The 25,890-nt window shown below is 52.7% G+C and overlaps 1 protein-coding gene across 2 annotated transcripts in view; it reads left to right on the forward strand.

Annotated features, from left to right (window-relative positions):
- The first annotated feature begins 15,762 nt into the window (after window positions 1-15,762).
- Window positions 15,763-25,890, forward strand: part of FBN3 (fibrillin 3) — a 59,415-nt gene continuing 49,287 nt past the window's right edge. Inside the window, exons 1-13 of one of the 2 annotated variants that reach the window (XM_024134116.1) lie at window positions 15,763-15,908; window positions 16,043-16,125; window positions 16,724-16,822; window positions 17,382-17,477; window positions 17,726-17,821; window positions 19,593-19,790; window positions 19,901-20,026; window positions 20,164-20,289; window positions 22,767-22,919; window positions 23,031-23,162; window positions 23,550-23,693; window positions 23,775-23,894; window positions 24,014-24,139. In XM_024134116.1, coding sequence (XP_023989884.1) covers window positions 15,763-15,908; window positions 16,043-16,125; window positions 16,724-16,822; window positions 17,382-17,477; window positions 17,726-17,821; window positions 19,593-19,790; window positions 19,901-20,026; window positions 20,164-20,289; window positions 22,767-22,919; window positions 23,031-23,162; window positions 23,550-23,693; window positions 23,775-23,894; window positions 24,014-24,139 — 1,645 coding nt within the window. The remainder of the gene's footprint in view (window positions 15,909-16,042; window positions 16,126-16,723; window positions 16,823-17,381; window positions 17,478-17,725; window positions 17,822-19,592; window positions 19,791-19,900; window positions 20,027-20,163; window positions 20,290-22,766; window positions 22,920-23,030; window positions 23,163-23,549; window positions 23,694-23,774; window positions 23,895-24,013; window positions 24,140-25,890) is intronic. The other variant, XM_024134118.1, reaches the window with a different exon arrangement.

Genomic DNA, 25,890 nt, shown 5'->3' on the forward strand with positions numbered 1-25,890 from the left:
GCAGATTCTTAACCACTGTGCCCCCAAGGAAGTCTGAAAATTGGCGTTTTTTAAACCTCCAAGTTTGTGGTAATTTGTTACAGCGGCCATGGGAAGCTCCTACACCCTCCAACCTGGGGGGAAGTTTCCAGCCGATCAGAGGGCAGAAGGCATCTGACAGATGCTGCATGACCATTGCCTCAAGTTCAAAGCTCCGTGTTTCGGACACAACCAGCGCCGCTGCCCTAATTGTCTCCCAGAAACCAGTGGCCAGGTCTGCCCTCCCCAGTGACAGAGAGAGAACTGTGACTTTAGAAATGTGACAGAACCGTCAGAGGTACAGGAAATGCATGACTTGTGAAATGAAATGGCCGCCAGCAATTATTCATCCTACAGCTGCTTAAACATCCAGACTTCTCTCCATCAAGACAGAAAACAAAAACCAAGAAAAACTCTGAGCCCTCAATGAAACTAACACGATATCATGTTTCTGGAGCTGCCCTGGGGAACAATGATGGCAGAGGAATCAGACTCACCCAGCCCTACACCTTCAGAGACAGAGGCCGAAGGTAGAGAAGGAATTTTGCCAAAAGGCCGGGCTTGGATGAGCACAGCAGTGAGACTGTGGCCTCCATATTTTTTTCAAAAATTGTGTAAAATACACATAACATAAAACTTACCATCCTATTAGCAGATGCAAACTATCATATATAGAACAATAAATGACAAGATTCTACTGTACAGCACAGGGAACTCTATTCAATTATTCAATATCCTGTGATAAACCACAATGGAAAAGAATATGAAAAAGAATATATATATATATATATATATATGCATAACTGGGTCACTTTGTTGTACAGCATAAATTAGCACAACATTGTAAATCAACTATACTTCAATAAAATAAATTTAAAATATGTTACCATCCTAATCATTAAATTATTTTCAAAATTTTTCCCACTTTATTGAGGAATGATTGACAAATATAATTGTATTGATTATAAGTGGACCGTGTGATGTTTTGATATACATATACATTGTGGAATGATTGCTTAAGCATTTTTAAGTGTGCATTTTAGTGCTATTAAGTACATTCACATTGTTGGGTAACCATCCCTACCATCCATTTCCAGAACTTTCTCATCTTCCCAGACTGAAACTCTGTCCACATGAAACACTGACTCCCCGGCCCCTCCCCCAGCCCCTGGCCCCCACCATCTACTTCCTGTCTCTATGGCTGTGACTCCTCTAGGGACCTCCTGTGAGTGGGACCAGACGGTATTTTTCCTTCTGTGTCTGGCTTCTCTCACTGAGCATCATGTCCTCGTGGTTCATCATGTTGCAGCAGGTGTCAGAATTCTCTTCCTTTTTTTAAAAAAAAAATTATTTATTTTATTTATTTATTTTTGGTTGCATTGGGTCTGTTGCTGCGCGCGGGCTCTCTCTAGTTGTGGCGAGCGGGGGCTACTCTTTGTTGCTGTGCGCGGGCTTCCCAATGCAGTGGCTTCTCTTGTTGTGGAGCACGGGCTCTAGGCACGCAGGCTCAGTAGCTGTGGCTCGCGAACTCTAGAGCGCAGGCTCAGTAGTCGAGGCGCGAGGGCTTAGCTGCTCCGCGGCATGTGGGATCTTCCCGGACCAGGGTTTGAACCTGTGTCCCCTGCACTGGCAGATGGATTCTTAACCACTGTGCCACCAGGGAAGCCCTCCCTTCCTTTTTAAGCCTGAATAATATTCCATCATATGGAGCTGGAGCAGGTGGGAGAAGAAGGAACCCTCCTACACCGTGGGTGGGAATGTAAATTGGTGCAGCCACTATGGGGAACAGTGTGGAGGTTCCTTAAAAAACTAAAAATAGGGACTTCCCTGGTGGTCCAGTGGTTAAGACTCCATGCTTCCACCGCAGGGGGCGCAGGTTCCGTCCATGGTTGGGCAACTAAGATCCTGCATGCCCCGTGGTGCTGCCAAAAAACAAAACAAACCTAAAAATAGAGCTACCATATGATCCAGCAATCCCATTCCTGGGCATATATCGGGGGGAAAACTCTAATTCAAAAAGATACATGCACCCCAATGTTCATTGCAGCACTATGTACAATAGCCAAGACATGGAAGCAACCTAAATGTCCATTGACAGATGATTGGATAAAGAAGATGTGGCACATATGTATGTACAATGAAATACTACTCAGCCATCAAAAAGAATGAAATAATGCCATCTGCAGCAACATGGATGGATCTAGAGATTATCATACTAAGTGCAGTAAGTCAGACAAAGACAAATATCATATGATATGGTTTATATGTAGAACCTAAAAAAAAAGATACAGATGAACTTATTTACAAACCAGAAATAGACTCACAGACTTAGAAAACAGACGTATGGTTACCAAAGGGGAAAGGGGGGGAAGGAGTTTGGGATTAGCATATACACACTACTATATGTAAGGACCTACTGTATAGCACAGAGAACTGTACTCGATATTTTGTAATAACCTATAAGGGAAAAGAATCTGAAAAAGAATATATATATAGGGCTTCCCTGGTGGCGCTGTGGTAGAGAGTCCGCCTGCCGATGCAGGGGACACGGGTTCGTGCCCCGGTCCGGGAAGATCCCACGCTCCGCAACGGGAGAGGCCACAACAGTGAGAGGCCCGCGTACCGCAAAAAAAAAAAAAAAAAAAAAGAATATATATATATGTATATACATACATATATATATATATGAATCACTTTGCTGTACACCTGAAACTAACACAACATTGTAAATCAACTATACTTCAATTTAAAAATTTAAAAAATATTCCATCGTATGGATACCACATTTAGTTTATCCATTCATCTGTCAATGGACACTGGGGTTGCTTCTACATCTTACCTGTTGTGAATCATGCTGTTTTCAACATGGGTGTGCAAATATCTCTTCAAATGTGGCCTCCACACTTTGACCTGGAATGGTTGATCCACCTCCCCCACTGTACTTCCCTGAGCCCATGTCTTGTGTCTGACTCTGTCCTCAGGCGAGGTCCCTGAGAGTGTGGTCCTAGGGTCCCCTGAGAAGGGGGTCACCTTCTCAGCCTCCTCCAGATGAAATGAAACAGGTCCTCAGCAGGCACAAGCTGCTTATACACTTTGGTGACCTCAACTCTGCAAGCCCACGTGGGCTCTGCTGGTGTGCTGCCCCTGATTGGAATCTGGAGGGTTCAGGACACACTGGATGCAGAGGGATTGAAAACACTCTTGTGTCACACCTGGTGTCAGTCAACAGGCAAGCAGGTTCTCTCAGGGGCTCGGGTGAGTGTTAACTGATAGAACCAACTATGGTTTGAATTGCATCCCCTCCTCCAAAAATGACATATTGAAGTCCTAACCCCCAAAGGAAGTCCTAACCCTAACAAAGAATGTGACTTTGTTTGGAAATAGCGTCTTTACAGAGGCAATCAAGTTAAAATGAGGTCATTAGAGTACGCCTTAAACCAATATGACTGGTGTCTTTATAAGAAGAGAGAAATTAGGATGCCGAGACTGTTTTAAAGTGCAGGCCTTGGGGCTTCCATGGTGGCGCAGTGGTTGAGAACCTGCCTGCTAATGCAGGGGACACGGGTTCGAGCCCTGGTCTGGGAGGATCCCACATGCCGCTGAGCGACTGGGCCCGCGAGCCACAACTACTGAGCCTGCGTGTCTGGAGCCTGTGCTCCGCAACAAGAGAGGCCGCGATAGTGAGAGGCCCGCGCACCGCGATGAAGAGCGGCCCCCCCTTGCCACAACTAGAGAAAGCCCTCGCACAGGAACGAAGACCCAACACAGCAAAAATAAATAAATTAATTAATAAACTCCTACCCCCAACATCTTAAAAAAAAAAAGAATAAAAAAAATAATAAAGTGCAGGTCTTAATCTGCAGATGTGACAAAGCCAACAGATCAGGAGACAACTGCCATTGAAAAGGTACATTGCTACTCACAGTTCCTAAAAGGAGGGGGTCCAGTACGCCATGCAGGGCCACACGGAGAAGCACCAGGGTTGGTCAGGAGGCCTATGGAGCAAGGGGGAAAGATGAGAAAAAGCCTTTTATTGTGGTTTCCTGGGGAAAGGCCAGGCAATGCAGGGTAAGCACACTTGGGATTGGCCAATTGGAATAATTTCAGCAAGCTCTGGGCATAGGGACTGGCTCTAGCTGTCTGGCACCTGGCCCTGGGGTGATTATGGTGGGGGAGAACTTGATAAAGGAGGTGGTTGAGGGTGTGGGCTCTGGATTGGTTGGTTTGCATTTGAAAGGCACACTGGCAGGTGAGCCTAGGAATTAGTCCTGGGAGGGGCAGTCCCTGAGTCAGCAAGGCCTCGGGTATCAAAGCATGAAAAATACAGATAACAAAGAGACATGCTTAATACGGAGACAGACACACACAGAGGGAAGGTAATATGGAGATACACAGGAAGAAGACAGCCATCTACAAGTCAAGGGAAGCCTGAGGCTACCAAAAGCTAGAGAGAGTCCTGGAACAGATCCTTCTCTCTCATCCCTCAGAAGGAACCAACTCTATTGATACCTTGATTTCACACTTCTGGTCTCCAGAACTGGGAGACAATACATTTCCATCGTTCTAAGTCACCCAGTTTATGGTACTTTGTTATGGCGGTCCTAGGAAACTAATATAAAATCTTTCTAGAGGGTAGTTGTGTAATAATCTCATAAATATTTCTCTGTTCTCGAATAAAAATAAGGCTGAATACTATTCCATTGTATGGATCGACCACATTTTGTGTATCTATTCATCCTTTGATAGACACTTGGGTTATTTCCACCTTTTGGCTAGTGTGAATTATGCTGCTATGAACATAAGTGTGCAAATATCTTTTCCAGACCCTGATTTCACTTCTTTTGGGTAGATCCCCAGAAGTGGAATTACAGGATCATATGGTAGTTCTTGGTTTAACTTTTCATGGAAACACCATGCTGTTTTCCACAGCAGTTGCACCATTTTGCATTCCCACCAGCAATGCACAAGGGTTCCAATTTCTCCTCATCCTCACCAGCACTGGTTATTGTCTGTTTTTAATTTAATTTAATTTATTTTTTATAATAGTCATCCTGGTGGATACGAGGCAGCATCTCACTGGCATCACAGTTAAAAAGCCTCTCAAAAGTACAGAGTGGTTTTCTGTTGTCTTCTGGCTTCTGGTGGTTCTAGATGAGAACGCTCTCCTTGGATTCCCTCTTGGTTTTCCAATTCGTGACATTCCAGATGTGGTAGGCATGTGTCTCTTCTCGGGGGTGTGTAATGGGGGGAGTCTGAGAGTCAGGAGCCCTTTCCTTCAGAGACACAAGACTGTCTTCAGCTCAGGAAATGTTTGCCCTTTGCGGTTCTGTGGCTCTGTCCCCTCTGTCACTTCCAATTTCTCTTTCTAGAGTGTCAGGCAGCCCTCCCATTTGGGAGCTCCTGCCTTGGACGTCCAAGTGCCTTTTTTTTAAATTTATTTTTTAATTGAAGTATAGTTGATTTAAAATGTTGTGTTAATTTCTGCAATATATCAAAGTGATTTAGTTAGACATATATAAACATTCTTTTTAAAAAAATATTATTTTCCATTATGGTTTATCACAGGAAATTGAATATAGTTCCCTGTGCTATAAGTGGGACCTTGTTGTTTATCCATTCTATATATAATAGTTTGCTTCTGCTAACCCCAAGTTCCCACTTCATCCCTCCCCCACCACCTTGGAAACCACAAGTCTGTTCTCTATGTCTATGAGTCTGTTTCTGTTTTGTGGATAAGTTCATTTGTGTCATATTTTATTTTTTATTTTATTTTATATTTTTTATTTATTTATTTTTTGTTGCTGTACGCAGGCCTCTCACTGTTGTGGCCTCTCCCATTGCGGAGCACAGGCTCTGGACGTGCAGGCTCAGCGGCCATGGCTCACGGGCCCAGCTGCTCCGCGGCATGTGGGATCTTCCCGGAATGGGGCACGAACCCGTATCCCTTGCATCGGCAGGCGGACTCTCAACCACTGCGCCACCAGGGAAGCTCTGTGTCATATTTTAGATTCCACATGTAAGTGATATCATATGGTATTTGTCTTTCTCTTTCTGACTTACTTCTCTTAGTATGATAATCTCTAGGTTCATCCAAATGGGATTATTTCATTGCTGCAAATAGGATTTCATTCTTTTTTGTGGCTGAGTAGTAGTCCATATACATACCACATCTTCTTTATTCATTCATCTGTTGATGGACATTCAGGTTGCTTCCATGTCTTGGCTATTGTGAATAGTGCTGCTATGAACATAGGGGTGCATGCATCTTTTTGAATTAGAGTTTTGTCTGGATATACACCCAGGAGTGGGATTGCTGGATCATATGGCAACTCTATTTTTAGCTTTTCGAGGAACCTAGAGTTTTGTCTGGATATACACCCAGGAGTGGGATTGCTGGATCATATGGCAACTCTATTTTTAGCTTTTCGAGGAACCTCCATACTGTTTTCCATAGTGGCTGCACCAACTTACATTCCCACCAACACTGTAGGAGGTCTCCCTTTTCTCCACATCCTCTCTAGCGTTTATTTGTAGACTTTTTTTTTTTGGCTGTGCCATGCAAACATTCTTGCAGGTTCTTAATTCTTAGTTCCCTGACCAGGGATCAAACTTGGGCCCCCTGCAGTGGAAGCACGGAGTCCTAACCACTGGACCGCCAGGGAATTCCCTGTAGATTTTTTAATGATGGCCATTCTGACCGCTGTGAGGTTGTACCTCATTGTAGTTTTGATTTGCATTTCTCTAGTATTTAGCAATGTTGAACATCTTTTCATGTGCCTGTTGGCCACCTCCAAGTGCTTTTTTTTTTGCTGTTGTTGTTGTTTTTGCGGTACGAGGGCCTCTCACTGTTGTGGCCTCTCCCATTGCGGAGCACAGGCTCTGGACGCGCAGGCTCAGCGGCCGTGGCTCACGGGCCCAGCCGCTCCGCAGCACGTGGGATCTTCCCGGACCGGGGCACGAACCCGTGTCCCCTGCATCGGCAGGCAGACTCTCAACCACTGCGCCACCAAGGAAGCCCCCAAGTGTTTTTTACGACCAGCGTTTCTTCCATCTCTCCTCCAGGCCAGCACTTTTGTTGTCAGCAATGGCCATCCTTCCTTGCCCTGGGCTGAGTAACCACTCGACCACATAATGGCTAAGTCACATCTGCCACCCCCAGGGGATTCTTAGCTCTCCCCTAGAGCTCCCTGCATGCTCTTGTGGATGTGCTGTTCCCATCCTCCCCATCACTCTGGCTTCAGAGGGATCACGGGGGACAAGTGGTCCCCTGTGCACCTCAGGCTCCTGCTCTCCAGTGGCTGATCCTGACGAGAGTTGTCATTACCCATGCTTCTCCACTCTGTCCCTTGTTCCTTCATTGGACAGGCTGGTTGGGTGGGAGGGGACAAGGGTGACCATATATTGATAAGTATTGAAGCTGAATGATGGTGCCATGGAAGCTCATCACACTGTCTATATATTCACTCTACTTTTGTATATGCTTGACATTGTCCATAACAAAAAGATTTCTAGAAACCCTGAATGATGTCTAGTATAGGATGACCCCTGTACCAGGCTATTTCCTGAAGCACTGTCTGAAATGACCAAAGGTCTAGCACCTGTAAGTCCACCAGCAGGCGACTAGGTAAATAAATCGCAGTTCAGCCCACCAATGAGTCCTCTGTAGACATAAAAAAGAAGGAGCAAGTTATCTCAGAACTGACACAGAAGCAGTACTGAGATGTCTTAATAAGTGAAAAGAGCAAGTACATTCATAGCAGATTATTCACAAGAGCCAAAAGGTGGAAACAACCCAAATGTGTGTCAGCTGGTGAATGGATGCACAGACTATGGTCCATCTATACAATGGAATATTATTCAGCCATAAAAGGATGGAAATTCCTATACATGCCACAGCATGGATGAACCTCGAAATCATTATTAATAGTAAAAAAAGCTAGATTGAAAGGTTACATATTGTGTGATTCCACTGATATGAAAAGTCCAGGATAGGCAGAGCCATAGAGACAGAAAGTAGATTATTGGTTGCCAGGGGCTGGGAGGAGGGGATAATGGGTACTTGATTTCATTTTGGGGTGATGAAAATATCTTGGAACTAGATAGAGGTGATGGTTGCACACCAATAATTGTGGACTCTGGTTAATTTGATGTTATGTAAATTTTTATCTTAATTTAAAAAACAATAGGAAAGATACATGCACCCCCAATATTCATTGCAACACTATTTAAAATAGCCAAGACATAGAAGCAACCTAAATGTCCATCAACAGATGAATGGGTAAAGAAGATGTGGTACATATATACAATGGAATACTACTCAGCCATGAAAAAGAGTGAAATAATGCCATTTGAAGCAACATGGATGGACCTAGAGATGATCATACTAAGTGAAGTAAGCCAAAGACAAATATCATGGTATCGCTTATATGTGGAATCTAAAAAATGATACAAATGAACTTACAAAACAGAAATAGACTCACAGACATAGAAAACAGATTTATGGTTACCAAAAGGGAAGGGGGGGAGGGATAAATTAGGAATGTGAGATTAAAATATACACACTACTATATATAAAATAGATAACCAACAAGGACCTACTGTATAGCACAGGGAACTATACTTAATATCTTGTAATAACCTATAATGGAAGAGAATGTAAAAAAAAGTATATGTGTATCTATATGCATATGTGAATCACTTCGCTGTACACCTGAAATTGTAAATCAATGATATTTTCACAAAAATTTTTTTAAAAAGAATTTATTTTTATAACTGAACCACTGTGCTATACACCTGAAACTAACACTATAATGTAAATCAACTATACTTCAATTAAAAAAAAAATTCAAAGTAAGTTAAAAAAATAAAAAATAAATTTTATCCCGGTCCCTAAAATAAATAAATAAATAAACAAATAGATGGGGACTTCCCTGGCGGTCCAGTGGTTGAGACTTCGCCTTCCAGTGCAGGGGATGTGGGTTCGATCCCTGGTCAGGGATCCCACATGCCTCATGGCCAAAACACCAAAAAACATAAAACAGAAGCAATACTGTAACAAATTCCATAAAGACTTTTAAAATGGTCCACATCAAAAAAATATTTTAGGGCTTCCCTGGTGGCGCAGTGGTTGAGAGTCCGCCTGCCGATGCAGGGGACACGGGTTCGTGCCCCGGTCCGGGAGAATCCCATATGCCGCGGAGCGGCTGGGCCCGTGAGCCATGGCCGCTGAGCCTGCGCGTCCGGAGCCTGTGCTCCGCAACGGGAGAGGGCACAACAGTGAGAGGCCCGTGTACCTAAAAAAAAAATTTTTTTTTAATTAAAATATATATACATACATATATAATTTTAAAAACAATAAAAATGATAATCATTAAGAGGTACTTATTTGGTTGACAAGTAAAATAAATGTTTACAAAAAGAAAAAAAGGAAGGACGGAACAATGCATATGGTGGTTAACATTTGTGTTCATTGTTAAAGAGAAAAGAATATGTGTTTCTGTATCAAAGAGACATAGGATTCTGCTGTCTCCCTCTGCCCAGGAGATTGAGGTTTGGGGCTCTGTGACCTGGATTCAGTTCTGCCTGTGATCTTTACTGGCTCTGGGGACAGGGTGAGTGACTTGGGGCTCTGTGCCTCTGTTTTCCCATCTGTATAATGGGGATAGCAGAGCCTGCCTCGGGGGTCTATTGTGAGAATGGTTGTGGGCAGGGGCAGCTGTCATTCCTGGAGAACCAGATGGGGAAGCCCTCGGGGTTCAGCTGCTGTCTCTGCCCCTCCCAGCCTGCCCCTGAGCTTCCTGGGAACTCCAGGACTGACCACCTCCCCAGCCTCATTCCCAGGCATCCGGCCAAAATCCCCGACCGTGTGCTCCATCCTCCCTGAGCCCAGCTGCTTCCCGGGCTCAGACAAAGAGAACTCTGTCCGCAGACCACCAGGCCTGGGCAGGATCTGTGTACCCCACACAGCACACACTGCACTCCCGTCCCCCCCCCCGCCGTGTCTCTGTCCCCAGCCCTGGCCCTGTGCTCCTGAACACGCTCTGCCAGCCCTGGCTCTGTCCTTCCCTCAGGTCCACGTTAACGGGGCATTTTGGAATCTTCTGCTCCTGGACGCACACAGTTGAGTTCTGTCTGCAAGAGGCGACTCCAGGACAGCACAGAAAGTTGGGGCGGGGGGATGTGGGGAGAAAGAATAGAGCTGGAATGACTTAGACGTTCCATACTGACCCTACAGGATGACAACAGTGTGGAGGTCCTCAGGGTAGCATGAATGGTGTGGCAATGTGACAGGGACAGGTGACAATGAACAAGAACAGGGGGTGATGGAGACAGTGTGACAGCAACAGGTGACAAGGAGGAGACAGCATGACAGCAACAGGTGACATGGTAATAAGAAAATACCCTAGGGATTGGTGTAATGTTGGTAGCGCGGCCTTATGACGGTGACAAGGGACAGTAAGGAGAGTGCTGCAGTGAGAGACGACAATATTAAGACACTGCCATGGTAATGGGTGACAGTAGGGAGATGGTGGGGCAGGAAGAGTGACTGATGACAAGACGGGGACAACACAACATATAGGACCTTTGCCATCTCCTTGGCCATCAGGTGACTCAGATGATCTTTCCCCGGGTCTGGGAAGTGCCCCCTTCACGAGGCGGATCTCATGACAAAAGAAGACACCAGATCCCCATTCTCTAGTCGCCTTGAAGCAAGGTGGGGACATACACCCCCCGCAGTCCTCCAGCCAGGTAACTCTGCCCCAAACTTTGATGGATGCTGGAGTCAGAAGCGGGGCCCCCTGGACTCCGTTTTGCTGAGGGTGGCACTGGTTTCCAGTGCCCAGGATCATTAAGCACCATTTGAGCCCGGGGAGCAGAGAGGGAATGGATGGTGTCTTGGTGGGACCCGATCTGTGGGTGATTTGGTGGTGACTCTGCTGGCTGCAGAACCCCCTGGCTTGGGTCTCTGGCCTCCCAGGGATTCTGCACCTGACCAAGGGTTCTTTCTGCCGTGACCGATTTCTGCTGCTTGCACGTTAAGAATGCTGACACTCTGGGTGACGGTACAACTGTTAATGGGTGACAATGTCACAGCAATAAGGTAGAGGTGTAACGGTGACAGGAGACAACATGAATGTCCCAGGCAGTGGAGCAAACCAGAAAATAGCAAGGTGTCCCATGGATGGGTGACAGTGAGAGGGCAACAGCAGTGGGTGACACTGATGGGTGACCCTGTAATAGGAATTTGGTGGTCATGCAATATTGACAGGGAGACTGTGTGAATGCTCTACACTTATGACAGTGTTGGGGTGCACTAGGATGCTGGAGGGGGAGTCAGAGCCTAAATGTCTCTTCACGACAGTGTGATGTAACAGAGTCATCATATCGGTAATGGACACCAGTGTAACAGACTCAGGCAGTGGAAAGCAAGGTGACGTGACAGTAGCGAGGAGGGTGCAGTGGCAAAAAACACTCACTCCCTGCTGTCATTAAGAACTTCCACGTGTCACTGAGACTTCCAACAGCTCCACACTGCCTCTGTCTCGCCACACCTGATGGATTCCTTCTCCCCTGGCTTCCGGAGAGCGGGTAGGGAGAATTCTAGAAGGAATCACTGCCTGATCTACCAGCCTACCTCTGGGTTTAGCCATCGAAGTATTGGTCATGCCGTGTCCCTGGTGTGGGACTGTACCTCCCCACATTCCATATGTATGCTGGGCTGCTTCTGGGGCAGCCGGAACCTATCCCAGTGCCCGTGTAAGGCACACTTGGTGGCTGAAGAGCAGACCAGGGTGGACCTTGGCAAAGGAGCCTAAGAAGCGGTGACACAGGCGTCCCCGAAAGCTGGCTCATCCACGACAGCCCCCAGGCCTTCCCATGCTGGAATTCCACACCTCTGTCAACTTGATCCTGGGGTTCCTCTCCTAGCTCACTCTCCCCACACCTCACCACCCCTCCTGACTGTCCTCACTGGCCCTGGAAACCCCTCTCCCTCAGCCAGGATGCCCTGAATCTTGTCCCCAAAGTTTCCCTCTGCCTCATGTCGCACTAGCCCAGCCCTGGAGCCCTCACTGCTCCCCAGACCCAGTTCTAGACCCCACAGAGCAGCCTTCAGAGTGACTCCTCTTCCTGGAAGCCCACCATGGCTCCCCTCAGAGGTGGGGGGACACTACTGAGGGCTCCTGGCCTCTGCTTACCCCTCCAGCTTCCCTCTTGCCTGCCTTCCCTTTTCTCCCCTCCCCAAAAGCTCCAGCTTTGCTCAATTTACGCATGTTCCATACTCTCCTGTCTCTAGGCATTAGCCTATCTTTCCCCCAACTTTTCATATTTGCTCTTTTCAACTGAGTCTTCAAGGCTCCCATTCCCAGGCAGAATGCTCCTTTCTGGGCTTCCCTGGTGGCGCAGTGGATAAGAATCGGCCCTCCAAGGCAGGGGAAACGGGTTTGAACCCTGGTCCGGGAAGATCCCACACGCTGCGGAGCAACTAAGCCCGTGAGCCACAACTACTGAGCCCGCGTGCCACAGCTACTGAAGCCCGCGTGCCTAGAGCCCACGCTCCACACCAAGAGAAGCCACCACAGTGAGAAGCCCATGCACTGCAACAAAGAGTAGCCGAGTAGCTCTCGCTTGCTGCAGCTAGAGAGAGCCCACGCGCAACAATGAATACCCAACCAGCCAAAAATAAATAAGTAAAAAAAAAAAAGAATGCTCCTTTCTTTCCCCCCTTCTGGGGTCCTTCTCTCTGGCCCAGGAGTGTCATAGAGTGCAGGTCTGTCTCTTGGGACCCATACTGGGAGATTATAAAAGTTATCTCTCTCGCAGAGTTTTTTTGGTGATTAAATTAGATAATGTGTATGAAACTCTTAACACCAAGTCTGGAACATAAGCACCTGCTAAACATCACCTCAACTTGTTATTTGCTATTTATTTATTACATTCCAGAAGTACTTTGATGGAGGCATGATCAGCACAATCAGCTTTGGGAATTCAATAGGGTAAAGTTAACAATTTCGGTGTGGGGAATGGATTTTTGAACTGGGCTTTGCCAGATGCATAGGAGTTTGCTGAGTGGAATAACAGTCTCAGGTCCAACAAACAGATTCTGACTAATCCCCATATTCAGGCTCACGGGTCTGGTGGTGTCTGTTCTCAGAGGTGGGAAAGTAGTGGGGAAAGCTAGAAATTTTTGTTTGGATATAAGCTCCAGCTAGGGAGCAGAAATTCTGAAATTCAGCCCCTGTGACAGGTGGAGAAACTGAGGCTCAGAAAGTCTAGAACTTCTGGATTCTTAAACTCTTCATTTTGAGAATCAGATAAAAAATGTGGACCTCCCTAGAAAACGCATCTTTGGCCAACGTTTTGCCTACATTTTTAGGGGCTTCCGGATCTCAGTCTAGTTAAGAATCCAGGCCCCAGGCGCCAGGTAAGTTTCCCAAGTCACCCTTGGAATTCTCCTTGCCCGAGGGAGGAGGCGGCGGCTCGGGAGGACGTAGGAGTGGGCCTCCAGGTGAGTCCCGGGACCTTTCAAGCCTGGTTCTCTTCCAGGCCACCCCAAATCGCAGCCCCATCTCAGGGCACCACCACTCAATTTCTATCTGAAAACGCGGTCCCCCCCAGCCTCCCCACGTCGCGTCTGAGCCCACGCCTACGGCTCTGTGCCCCCCATTCCATTTCTTCAGCCCCTCGGAGTTTCTCCCGGAGCCCCAGGCCCTCCCCCAGCTCCAGCCCCTCCCTCCGCCCGGCATCGGAGCCCCCGGCCCCCGCCCTGGGAGCTTCAGAGGTGCAAACGCGCCCTCCCCCAACTCCTCCCGCCCCCGACTCCCCCCGTGTGGCAGCTCTGGGCTGGGAACTCGGCGGGGTCGGCCTCTCGGTTCGCATTCCCGCCCCGGGCCCCCGGCGCCGCGCCGAACCGGCCCTCCAACGCCGAGCCCCGCACGTCCGCTCGCCGCGCCTGCCTCCACGCGCGACGGCTGGCAGGTAGGGGAAGCGCGGGACCACCGGCGGGCGGAGGAACCGGAGGGCAGCGGGTTGTGGGGAGGCAAGGGCGGGAGGAGGGGGCCGGGGCAACGTAGGGGGAGGGGATTCCTTTGTTTGCAGCCGGCAGCCCCGGACCCAGCCCCTTCCCCTCCCCGCGCTACGCTCGGCGCCGGCGTGGGGCGCGGGGACCTGGCGCCGGCGGGAGGGGCTCGGCCCGGGTGCGGGTGCGGGCGCGGGCGGCGGGCACAGCAGGGCTCCGACCCGCAGGTGAGGGCGGAGCCGAGTGTGGTCGCGGCTCCCGGGCCTGCGTCCCCGGCCCTGCCCGGTGGAGAACGCGGCTGGCGGGCTCTGAGGACGCGTGCCCCCTCCTCGTCGGCGGAGCCCGGGATTCCTCGCTTCCCGCCCCCACCGCTCCCCCGGTTACCCTATGCAGTGCGCGCCGTCCCCCCCGCTCATTCATTCCACAAACTCCCGGGCGCGGTTCTCAGAGGCAAAGTGGGGGGTGAGGGAGGAGGTGGATCAAGCCAGGCTGGAGATGGAGGCCCCGTGGGCCCTGAGTCTGCCTAGAGAAGGCGTCCTCGGAGTGCAGACCAGCCGGGACAGCCTGGGAGCAAGAAAGGGGTGCCCCTCACCAGCTGGGCCGATTCTTTCTCGCTTCCCCGTCAAAGGTGACAAAGGTCTTTTCCTTCTCCGAGGACCTTGGGACCACCTGGTCAGACTCTCATGTCACCCCAAGGCCCAGAGAGGGGCAGCCACTGGCCCAAGGGCACACAGCAGACTCCCCGTCTGTTCTGCACCCAGGCCCAATTCTTCTCCCTGGTGCGGAAGGTGGGACTTGAAAGAGGCCCCCCATGAAGGCCACTTGGTCACCTTTTGTTCCCTGAGGGTTCAGCTTCCATCCTCCTAACCTTTGCCTGGTCATCTCCTCCTCCAGGAGTGGCCGTGTCCCCATCGCCTCCCTCCCATCCTTCCAGGTCCTGGAGAGAGCCAGCCACCTCCTGGAGGGTAGGGTACCCTTGATCTTCTTCCCCTTCCTCCCCTCTGCCTGGGCTTCAGCTCCCACTCAGCCCCTCACTAAATGTGTGATGGCCTTTGTTTGCTCCTCTGTGAAGTGGGCACAAAAGCTGTCCCTTCCCTGCTGGGCAGAGGGGTGTTCTGTCCTTTGGGAAGTTCCAGCCTGTGCCCCCTGCTCCTGGAATCCTTACCTCTCATCTGGATGCCTGCCCCAGCCTCTTCAACTGGGTGCTTCCTCTGGGGCCCCTGCAAGTCCTTCCACACTCCATCAAACACCCATTTCTGCCCTTGTTCCTCCCACTTAGAGCCCTTCAAGGGCTCTCCATTGCCCTTGACGTACAAGTAGAAGCTCCATTACACAGGTTTGCACTCCTGAAACACCCTGGCTGCGTGCCACGCCCTTCCCTCCACTCAGCGGTCCACCATCTTCTTGCCTCTGCTCTCAGTGTGCTGTGTCTGCCCCGACACCCTTCTCTTGGATGACTCCATCGCGGAGACATCACACCTCCTCCGAGAAGCCTCCCCTGACCGTTCACCTGCTTGTGGGTCGGGGTTGGATGCCTCCCTGGGCTCCCACAAGCCCCCAGTTTCTGCATCCCGGCAGCCGTCCCACTGCTTCTGGTTCTCCTGGGTGCCCCGTGGCCAAGGGCTTCTTGCTGAGGTTGACTCTGCTTCCTCTCCGCAGCCTCCGAGGGACACGTCATGGTTCTGGAGGGTCTGTGCTCGACAAGGAGAGGGGCCGGCACCCACACCATGGCCCGGGACCCCTTGGCTCGGCTCTTGCTGGCCTGGACAGCCCTGTCGTGCGTGGCGGGCGTCCGAGGCCGTTGGGACGGGGCCGTGGAGGCTGCAGGTCTCGGACGTGTGCGCAGGCGTGGCAGCCCAGGCTTCTTGCAGGGGTGTGTGGTACCCGGGATGCCGAGAAGCCCCTGGGGTGTGGGCTGGGCTGGGCTGTCCTGCTAGGTGGGGGGGCTGAGGCCCAGGGGATGTCCAGCTGGGCAGGTGCTCACCAGCCACGCCTGCTCTCCTGAAGGCCGAATGTGTGTGGCTCCCAATTTCATGCCTACTGCTGCCCCGGCTGGAGGACGCTGCCCGGCGGGAACCAGTGTGTCGTGCGTGAGTGTCGCTCCCTTCCGGAGGTGGGGGGCGCAGGCAGGGGACACTGGGGCAGTTCTCTTACTTACTGCCAGCAAGTCCAGCCTTGTTTAAAAGTGGACTTGGCCTGGGACGTCTGGCTAAGCCACAGGAATAGCCCTTGCTTCTGTCTGCAGGCTCCCAGGCCACCTGCCCGTGTTTCTTTGTTGTACAGCTTCCCTGTGTCTGTCTGCTTGTTGGTCCGTCTGTCTGTCTCAGTCTCTGTCTCTTGCTGTCTTGGTCTCTCTCTGAGTCTCTGTCTCTCTGTGTCTGTCTTCTTCTCTGTGTGTGTGTGTGTCTCTCTCTCAGTCTCTCTGTTTCCCCACTCCCACGTGCACCCCATTCTAATGTGTCTAGAATCTGACTCTGCTCCCAGGAGACGCCCCCTCGCCTCCTCCCCAACAGTACAGCCAGTGCCCCAGCACCTCCAGCTTCTGTCCTTACTACTCAGCGTTTCTGGCCCAAAGAGCACCTCTGTCTCCCAATGGCTCCAGCAGAGCCTCGGCCCCCGCGGCACGCATGGGGTGGGGATGGCGGAGGATTTGGGTCCTGGCCTTGACCATTGCCTGTTACTCTCCAGCGGTCTGTAGGCACGCCTGCGGCGAGGGCTTCTGCTCCCGACCCAACCTGTGCGCCTGTGCTGATGGGAAGCTGGCCCCCAGCTGTGGGGTGAGCCGAGGTGAGCAGGAAATGACCCCCCAGGACTTCCCTGGCGGTCCAGTGGGTAAGACCCTGCGCTCCCAACGCAGGGGGCCTGGGTTCGATCCCTGGTCGGGGAAGATCCTGCGTGCCGCGTGGCGAGGTCAAAAAAAAAAGTAAAAAATGAAAACAAAAATTATAAGCTTAGGGGCTTCCCTGGTGGCGCAGTGGTTGAGAGTCCGGCTGCCGATGCAGGGGACACGGGTTCGTGCCCCGGTCCAGGAAGATCCCACATGCCGCGGGGCGGCCGGGCCCCTGAGCCATCGCCGCTGAGCCAGCACGTCCGGAGCCCGTGCTCCGCAACGGGAGAGGCCACAACAGAGGGAGGCCCGCATACCACCAAAAAAATAAGCTTAAAAATAAATAAAGTGACACCGCCCCCCCCAGGGGTGGGAAGAGAAGGTGAGAGGCTTCCCGAAGCTTCTGGGAGCCCAGGCTGGTTTTGCTGAAGGACCAGAGCCAGGCTCGGCACACCTGGTCCCGGCGCCTTGTACATGCATCTCGGGGCCTTCCTGTGTGTCCCTCTTCCCCGCCTGCAGGGTCAGGGTGCAGTGTGAGCTGCATGAATGGGGGCACCTGCCGAGGGGAGTCCTGCCTGTGCCAGAGGGGCTACACGGGCACCGTGTGTGGGCAACGTGAGTACCCATCACGCACACCTGGGCTTGGGACCCCAGGGGTCAGGTCTCTGCTGCCACCTGCCCACCGCCCACGGGTCACTCCTCTGGGACCAGGATTGGAGGGGACACACTCACTCACTGTCGCAATCTTATCTCTTGGTCTGGGCCGTATTGTGGGGATTCCTGCGTGAAGGAGGGCTCGCCCGGGCCTCAGTTCCCTCTGCTGCTGGGGGACCTCAGGCCACACCCCCCCACTTTCTCCACAGCCGTCTGTGACCACGGCTGCCACAACGGGGGCCGCTGCATCGGGCCGAACCGCTGTGCCTGTGTGTACGGCTTCATGGGGCCTCAGTGTGAGAAAGGTACCAAGCTGAGCGCGGGGCAGGGGCTTGGGGGGAGGAGGGCTTCCTGGCAGCCCCTGAGACGTGGCCAGGCCCTGGGAGGGTCCAGCTGACCTCCCTCCTGCTGTCCCTGCTGCTGTGAAGGGCAGAGAATCTGTGCTCCAGGGAAGGGAGTCACGGAGGGCTTCCTGTAGAAGGGATAAGTCGGAGTTCATGAGATGGACACGCCCCCTCATGTTGCATCCTCACTGTTGAAATGATCCCAGGGGCTGAGGTGGGTGGAGGTCACCTGCTGGGAGGCTGTTACCAAGACAAACACGGTGGAAACAACAATGTTTTGTGAGAAGTTGGATGTTGGGGGGTGGAGTGGGCGAGGGGAGGGATGGAAGCAGGGACAAATCCCAGGTCTGCTCTGAAAACTGGAGGGAAGGTGGTGCAGCCGGGGGTAGGGAGGGGGAAGACCCTGAGGCTCAGTGTTGACCAAGGAGCCTGTGGGTCACCCAGGAGGCAGCTGGACACCCAGGCCTGGGGCTGCCCCATCCACGGGGCTGAAGCCCAGAGGATAGTTGAGGTTCTTGGGGAAGAAAAGGGAGGGTGATTTAAGGGTCCACCATGGGCAGCTGAGAATGAGAAAGTGAACAAGAGCAGGTGGCATTGGGGATGCCCAGGCTGGCAAGTTTTTCAGCTGTAGGAGCCATCAGAGTGCCCTGTGTGTCCAAGGAGCCCGGGAAGGCAAAAATGGGCAGGACCCTGGGACTCACCCCAGTGTGAAGGGTGCTGCTGGGGATGGAGGCCCATCTGTGGCCGAAGCCGGGTTGGAGAGGGTATAGCCATGAATCAGAAGCTGGAGGGGCTGGGGGTTACCTGGGTTTGAGAGTGAACATTTGGAAACTGGATTTGGCAAGAAAACAGAGTTGGAATTCGGGCTGACATGGGGAGCAGTCGGGGTGGCTGAGGGAAAATGAAGGTTAGTGGAGAGGGTGGGAGAGGAGAGGCCTGGCGGGGGGGGGCCCTAGAGAGAGGGAGGGTTGGGTGCCTAGGCAGGAGTGAGTGGGGTTCCAGGGTCGTGGATGACTGAGGTGAGATTCTGGGGGCCGTGTTTTGCTTTAGGAAGTCAGGACTGTCACGGGTCTCCCCTCCTTCATACAGGCCTGGGGGCTGGCTTTGGCGTCTTCTTCTGAAAGGGGCTTCCCTTGGTCCAGTGCCAGCCCCTTGATTGGAGCCATCTGGAGGATGGAGCCAGGAAGTCACATCTGGGCCCATGCACGGCGGTGGGGGGACCAATGAGACCACCTTCAGCTGGGTGGGGAGGGGGTGTCAGGGATGCAGAGTTGTGGGTTCAGAGCATTTGGGCGGATGCTGGGTCTGGGAGATTTGGCAGAGCCAGATGTGTGCTCAAGGATGAGAGAGGCTCTCCAGAGGGGCATCCATGGGTCCCTGCCCGGGCTTGAAGGGAGGGTGGGCCTGGGGGAGTGGTAGGGGTCTCCAGACATGCCCTGGGCTTTGTAGGCTTGGAGGTCCTGGCCTCTCTTGGAGGTTGGTTGGAGAATGCTTTGGAGAGAAAGGGTTTTGAAGGGTGAATAGGAGTTCTTCAGGTAAGGAAGGGGAACAGTATGAGTAAAGGCTTGTGGTCAGGAAAAAAACCTGGTGTGTTGGTATACGGAGGCTGGGAAGGTGGCTACCGCCGTGGTCCAGGCGAGAGAGGTAGAGGCCTGAGTTGGGCTTGCCGGGATGGAAATGCAAGTGGTGGGGGCAGCCTGAGGCCAGCTGCCCACATCCATCTGCCCTGCAGACTACCGGACAGGGCCCTGCTTTGGTCAAGTGGGCCTGGAGGGGTGCCAGCACCAGCTGACAGGCCTCGTCTGCACCAAGGCTCTCTGCTGTGCCACTGTGGGCCGGGCCTGGGGCTTCCCATGTGAGCTCTGCTCTGCTCAGCCACACCCCTGCCGCCGGGGCTTCATCCCCAATATACACACGGGGGCCTGCCAAGGTGAGTGGGGGGCCCAGTGCTTGAGGACCGAGGTCCTGGGAGCCAGGGCTGAGTGGGAGCCCTCAGCAGCCTTGGTTTCTCCCTCTGACGTGCCTCTCATTCACTTGCAGACGTGGATGAGTGCCAGGCTATCCCAGGCCTGTGCCAGGGGGGCAGCTGTGTCAACTCTGTGGGTTCCTTTGAGTGTCACTGCCCAGCTGGACACCAGCTCAGGGAGAACAGCGCCAAGTGTGAAGGTGGGCGACGGGGAGGGGTTCAAGCTGGGACCTCCTCTCCGCTCTGGGCGGCTCAGGCTCCCCTGCAAGGAGGAGGAGGTGGAGGTGGGGTAAGGCTGGTGGGGGGCTGGACTCTAACCGGACATCTATCTACATAGACGTGGACGAGTGTCTCAGCGTGCCAGGCCTCTGCTCCGGGGGCGACTGCACCAACACGGTCGGGAGCTACGTGTGCACCTGTCCCCGTGGTTATGCCAGCAGCCTAGACGGTACCCGTTGCTTGGGTGAGCCAGGGCCCAGGGGGGCTGGAGGGGCAGAGGGCAGGTAGGAGACAGACCCTCTGCTCATCTATCTCTGCAACCCTCCGGCCCTCGGGCTCCTCTAGCCCTTCGATTTCTATGTCCTTCTGTCTTTTTTGGACCCCGGTTTCCATCCCGTCGTTAATTCTGGTTCCCTACCCATTGGCCTTTGTGCTCCCGGGACCCCAGTCTGAGAGGCCCTCTAGCCCCCATCTCTATGCCCTTTAGCTCTCTGGTCCCCTGTCTCGGTGTCTTGGCTTCACGGGCCTCCTCTGCCCCTCTGCCCCTCGGACTCTATGCCCTTCTGGCTCACTGGTTGCCTTTCTTCCCTTTCTGGCTCCCGCCTCTGTGCCCCTCTAGCCCCCACCTCTATGACCCTCTGCCCCTCTAGCCGCCATCTCGATGACCATCTGGTTATCTGGCCTCCGTCTTTACGCTCTTCTGCCCATTAGCCTCTCTGGCCCCGTCTCTGTATCCCTCTCTCTGCTCCCAAAGACTTTTTAAAAGTACCCCATCTTCCCCCACACAGTGTTTGAGATAAACTGAGGCCCAGAGAGGGGAGGTTTGCTTAAGCCAAATCCACAAGTCCAGAAGAGAGAGCTACCCACACCCCAGGTCCCCAGACCACCCCACTCCCTGCCCCCAGCCAGGGTGGGGTCGTCTGGGCTGTGCCTCCCCCTGGAGGTTCACTCTCCTGGCTGGGGCGGGGGATCCTTGGGCTCTCACTCCCTGTCCTGCTGTCTTGATGAGCTGGTCATTAGACTTCAGAGGTTGCCAATGGCCAACAGGGCTGGCCAGGAGCACTTGTGGTGGGGCATGGGCAGCGTCTTGGTTTGGGGAGGTGGGGCGGGCTTGGCAGGTCTCCAGCACCACTCGGACCTCTCAGGCTGGGTCTCTAGCAGCCAGGACAGGGAATATTGTGTCTGGAGTTCTGCCAGTGTGCCATGGCCAGCGCCAGACCTATTTATTCCTCCACCTCTGGGGGCCATCTTGGCTGGCATGGAGGCTACCTCTGGGCACGTCCCCTGGACTGTGGGGTATTTCCCAACTACTAAATAGCAGAGCCTAGATTTGAACCAAGGTCAGGTGTCCTCTGAACATGGGCTTGGAATTCAGTCCTGGGTTCCAACTGCTACTTAAGCTGCTTGCATACTTTGTGAACTTGGGCGAGTGACTTAACTTCTCTGGGCCTCAGCTGCCTCATCTGTGAAACGGAGATAATGGCTGTACTAAACCACATGGGGAGGATTAAATAACAATTTATGAAGAGATTTGCCCAGGGCTGGGTGTAGGGGGCACTCAGTACACATTCACAAAGACAGGGGAGCAGGGAAGTTGGGGTTGTGACTGCTTAGCAGGGCCTGATCACAGTAGGCGCTCAATAAGCAAAGGCAGCATCATTTTTGTCAAAATTCTTACGTTTTGTCTCGTCTTCCCTACTTGAGAAGCAGCTGCTTGGTCAGGTCCCCTGGGGACCTGGGGTTCAGGGATTTGGGTTTGCATCCCGCCTCGCTCTCCAGCAGCTGTGTGACCTTGAACAAGTCTGTTGACCTCTTCTCGCCTGGGCAGGCCCAGTCCTGTTCGTGGGCCAGGGGTGCTGCTGGGAGTGCAGAGCCTCGACTCCCACACATGCACCTGGGGACACCCCCCCCACCCTCCCGCCAGGTGCATGGGGTATGGCTGGGGAGGTGGAAACGCTTGCTGTTTTCTCCGCCTCGGGCAGCTCAGGGACAGCTGCAAGGGCCCTCCAGGCTGGTGGGAGGGGTTTTTCCCGCTGTGGGCCAGTGGCCAACATTTGTGGGTTTTCAAACCTAAAAATATGCTCTTCTGGAGTCAGAGCTTGAGAAATATGATCACCGTGTAACGCCATCAGGCTCGAGGGCACAGTGGAAGCGTCTGTGGTTCTCGTACCTGGGGAGTCTCTGCCTCAGTCTCCCCAAGAGTTGCAGCCGTCAGTCCACCAGTCTGCTCCCCCAGCCCCTCCTCAAATTCACAGCCTCTTAGGTTTCCCCAGAATGCCCAGGGCTGGTAGGCGGGGACACACAGATATAGATCCCAGCATCTCTGCTTGAGCGCCCAGCATGACTTCTCACCGGGGCAACCCCCTGAACCAGGGGTCTTCCTCAGTGTGGTTGAATACCCACAGTGACAGGGAGCTTCCTAACAATGCCAGCTTTAGATGTTGGGACACTTTTGCTCAGCATGAGCCCAAGTCTCCCTCCCTGGGGTAATTTGGAAATCTTGGTAATAAGATCCTCACTCAGTGAGGATCGGCCACGCGCCAGATACGGTGCACTCTGCAACACTCTACCGAGGTGAGGCGGGTGCTCTGAGCATCTCCTATCCATGGATGGAGAAACTGAGGCACAGAGAGGCAAGGAGGTCTGTCCTGCAGATGGTGCTGGTAGAGCTGGGATTTGAAGTCTGGTAATGGATCCTCCCGACCCCCCACCCCCTTGCAGACCACCGTGCTGGCACCTGCTTCTCGGCGCTGATCGTGGGCCGCTGTGCCGGAGACCTCGCTGGCCACTATACCCATAGGCAGTGCTGCTGTGATACGGGCAGGTGCTGGGCAGTTGGCCCGGCCCCTGAGCTGTGTCCGCCACGGGGCTCTGGTGAGTGGCCTGGGGCCACCTCTCACCTTCCTCTGCCCCCAGAGTTTGGCCTGCGGGTTGGGATCCCGGGGCACAACCGAAGGCTTGGCCTCCAACCCCGCTTCCTTGCAGATGAGTTCCAGCGACTGTGTGCCCTGGGGCTCCCGCTGTTGCCCTCCTACCCAGGCCCCTTCCCCGGCCTCCCTGGCTTCGGATCCAGTGGGCGTGGGGTTCCCAGCCTGGGCCTTGGTGACACCAACATTGGTGAGGACTTGGGATCCAAGACTCCTCCCTTGGGGGAAGGGGGTCCAGGCCTCAGAGACAGAGAGTCAGGGCTTTGGAGTGTGGGTCCTGGCCTGGGCAGTAGGGATGAAAGTACTGACAGTGGTCTGGGGCTGGGGGTAGATTGGGGATCCAGGCCTCCAGGTCAGGGTTTGGGTTTTGGGTGAGGGTCTAGGGCTGGGGTGGGGGGCTGGGGGTCTCAGCCAGGGTGGAGGTGTGAATCTAGGGCAGGACTCTGGGCTGAAGTGGGAGAGCCTGGCCATAAGGGTAGGGTTCCAGCTTCTTGAGCGGGTGTCTGAACCCGGAGGTGAGGTCCAGACCCAGGGGGCCAGCACATGCTCGGGTGCCCCACGTCGGCCCTACTCACAGGCACAGCCACGCTGAACCAGACCATTGACATCTGCCGACACTTCACCAACCTGTGTCTCAATGGCCGCTGCCTGCCCACCTCTTCCAGCTACCGCTGCGAGTGTAACGTGGGCTACGCCCAGGACGTTCGGGGGGAGTGCATCGGTGAGCAGCGGCTGGGGCAGGGGTGGGCTGGGGGCGGGGGAGCGCCCTGGCGGGCTGGGGCTCAGGGTCCTCTGCCTGCAGATGTGGACGAATGTGCCAGCAGCCCCTGCCACCACGGAGACTGCGTCAACACCCCCGGCTCCTACCACTGCCGGTGCTGGGAGGGCTTTCGGGCCACTTTCACCAAGCAGGAGTGCGTGGGTATGGCCGTCCATCGGAGAGTGGGGGTGACCGGGAGCCTGGCTGATGGAACCTGCATCTGAATTAGAGCCTGGGGGCTAGGAGGACGCCTGCTGACTGCCCGCCTGCCTCCCCACCAGACATGGACGAGTGCATCGCCAGCAGTGGCCTCTGCCACCACGGCCGCTGTGTCAACACAGCAGGCAGCTTCCAGTGTGTCTGCAATGCAGGCTTCGAGCTCGGCCCCGATGGCAAGAACTGTGTGGGTGAGTTGAGGGTGAGCGGGTGGGGAAGCGGCTTCTGGGCCCCAGTAGCTGCCTTTTGCATCTTACCATTCCTGCTGCATCACCCACCTCCCTCCTCACGGTGGGTCCTCTGCTCCCCTTTCTGAGCCGAACCAGCCCATCTGAGATCCTCCTTGTGGTCTGTCCTACTCACTCCTTCATTCCCTCCTTCCTGAATTCATTCCCTGAATCCCAGGAAGGGGGCCTTTGGGGTAAGACCATGCCATCAGCTGTCTGCCCCTGCCCCTGCCCCTGACTCACGGCCCCTCACCTGTCCTCGAGAGAGTCTGGCCTCTGAGAGAGGTGGGTCAGGACCGTGGAGAGCGCCCCGATCTCAGGCTCCCTGTGGGGTATGGGGGTGCCACCCAAGCTCCCCACAGCTTGTAGGGGCCACCGGGGACTCCCTTTATTATTTTCTGTCACGCTCTCTGAGGAGACCTGCCTTGCAGTCTTCCCTCATCAGGAAGAATTTTCTTCCTTTCCTTCTTTTTTTTTTTTTTGCAGTGCATTTATTTTCTATTGATTTTTAGATACATTTAGAAAGTTGATTATTAAATTAGCTATTTTCTTAGCATTAACTTTAGGTATAGTAATTTATGTCTGTGCATAGATCATTATTATTTTTATTTGCATTGTTTTTTATTAGTTAGATATCACCTACTGAAAGTAATTTTGATTAATTCATTGTTTTATAATTTTACCATCATCTTTCTTTTTTTTTTTTTTTTTTAATTTTTGGCTGCTTTGGGTCTTCGTTGCTGTGCACGGGCTTCTCATTGTGGTGGCTTCTCTTCTTGCGGAGCGCAGGCTCTAGGCGCACGGGCTTCAGTAGCTGTGGCATGTGGGCTCAGTAGTTGTGGCTTGTGGGCTCTAGAGCGCAGGCTCAGTAGCTGTGGCGCACGGGCTTAGTTGCTCTGAGGCATGTGGGAACTTCCCGGACCAGGGCTCGAACCCGTGTCGCCTGCATTGGTAGGTGGATTCTTAACCACTGTGCCACCAGGGAAGCCCTACCGTCAAGTCTTTAATATTTCCTTCAGATCTCTGCATAGTCTGTAACCAGTAATAGTTGAAATCCTTAATCAGTGTTTTTCTTGGTACATATAAATTTTATTTTTTTAATTTATTTTTTGTAGTTGAAGTAGAGTTGATTTACAATGTTGTGTTAGTTTCAGGTGTACAGCAAAGTGGTTCAGTTATACATGTACCTGTATCTATTCTTTTTCGGATTCTTTTCCTTTATGGGTTATTACAAAGTATTGAGTATAGTTCCCTGTGCATTCTTTCATTTTTTAAAAAACCTTTTTAGCATCTTTATTGATATATCATTCCATACCATAAAAGTGGCCATTTAAAGTGTACACTTCAATGGCTTTTAGTACAAGCATCACCACAATCTAAGTTTAGAACCTCTTTATCACCTCTCCATTAGCAGTCATTCCAGAATCCTCTCTCTTCCCCGCCAGCCCTCGGCACTAGGCTAATCGACTTTCCGTCTCCATGGATTTGCCTGTTCGGGGCATTTTGTATAAATGGAGTCACATACTCCATGGCCTTTTGTGACTGGCTTCTTTCCCTGAGCATCATGTTTTCAAGGTCCACCCACGTTGTAGCAGGTGTCAGAACGTCATTCCTTTTTATTGTCAAATGACATTCCATTATATGAGTAGACCACATTTTGTTTATACCGTCATCAGTTAATGGCTATTTGGGTTGTTCCCACTTTTTGCTGTTGT

Source organism: Physeter macrocephalus, chromosome 2 (assembly GCF_002837175.3).
Source record: "Physeter macrocephalus isolate SW-GA chromosome 2, ASM283717v5, whole genome shotgun sequence".
In the NCBI taxonomy this organism is placed as follows: domain Eukaryota; kingdom Metazoa; phylum Chordata; class Mammalia; order Artiodactyla; family Physeteridae; genus Physeter; species Physeter macrocephalus.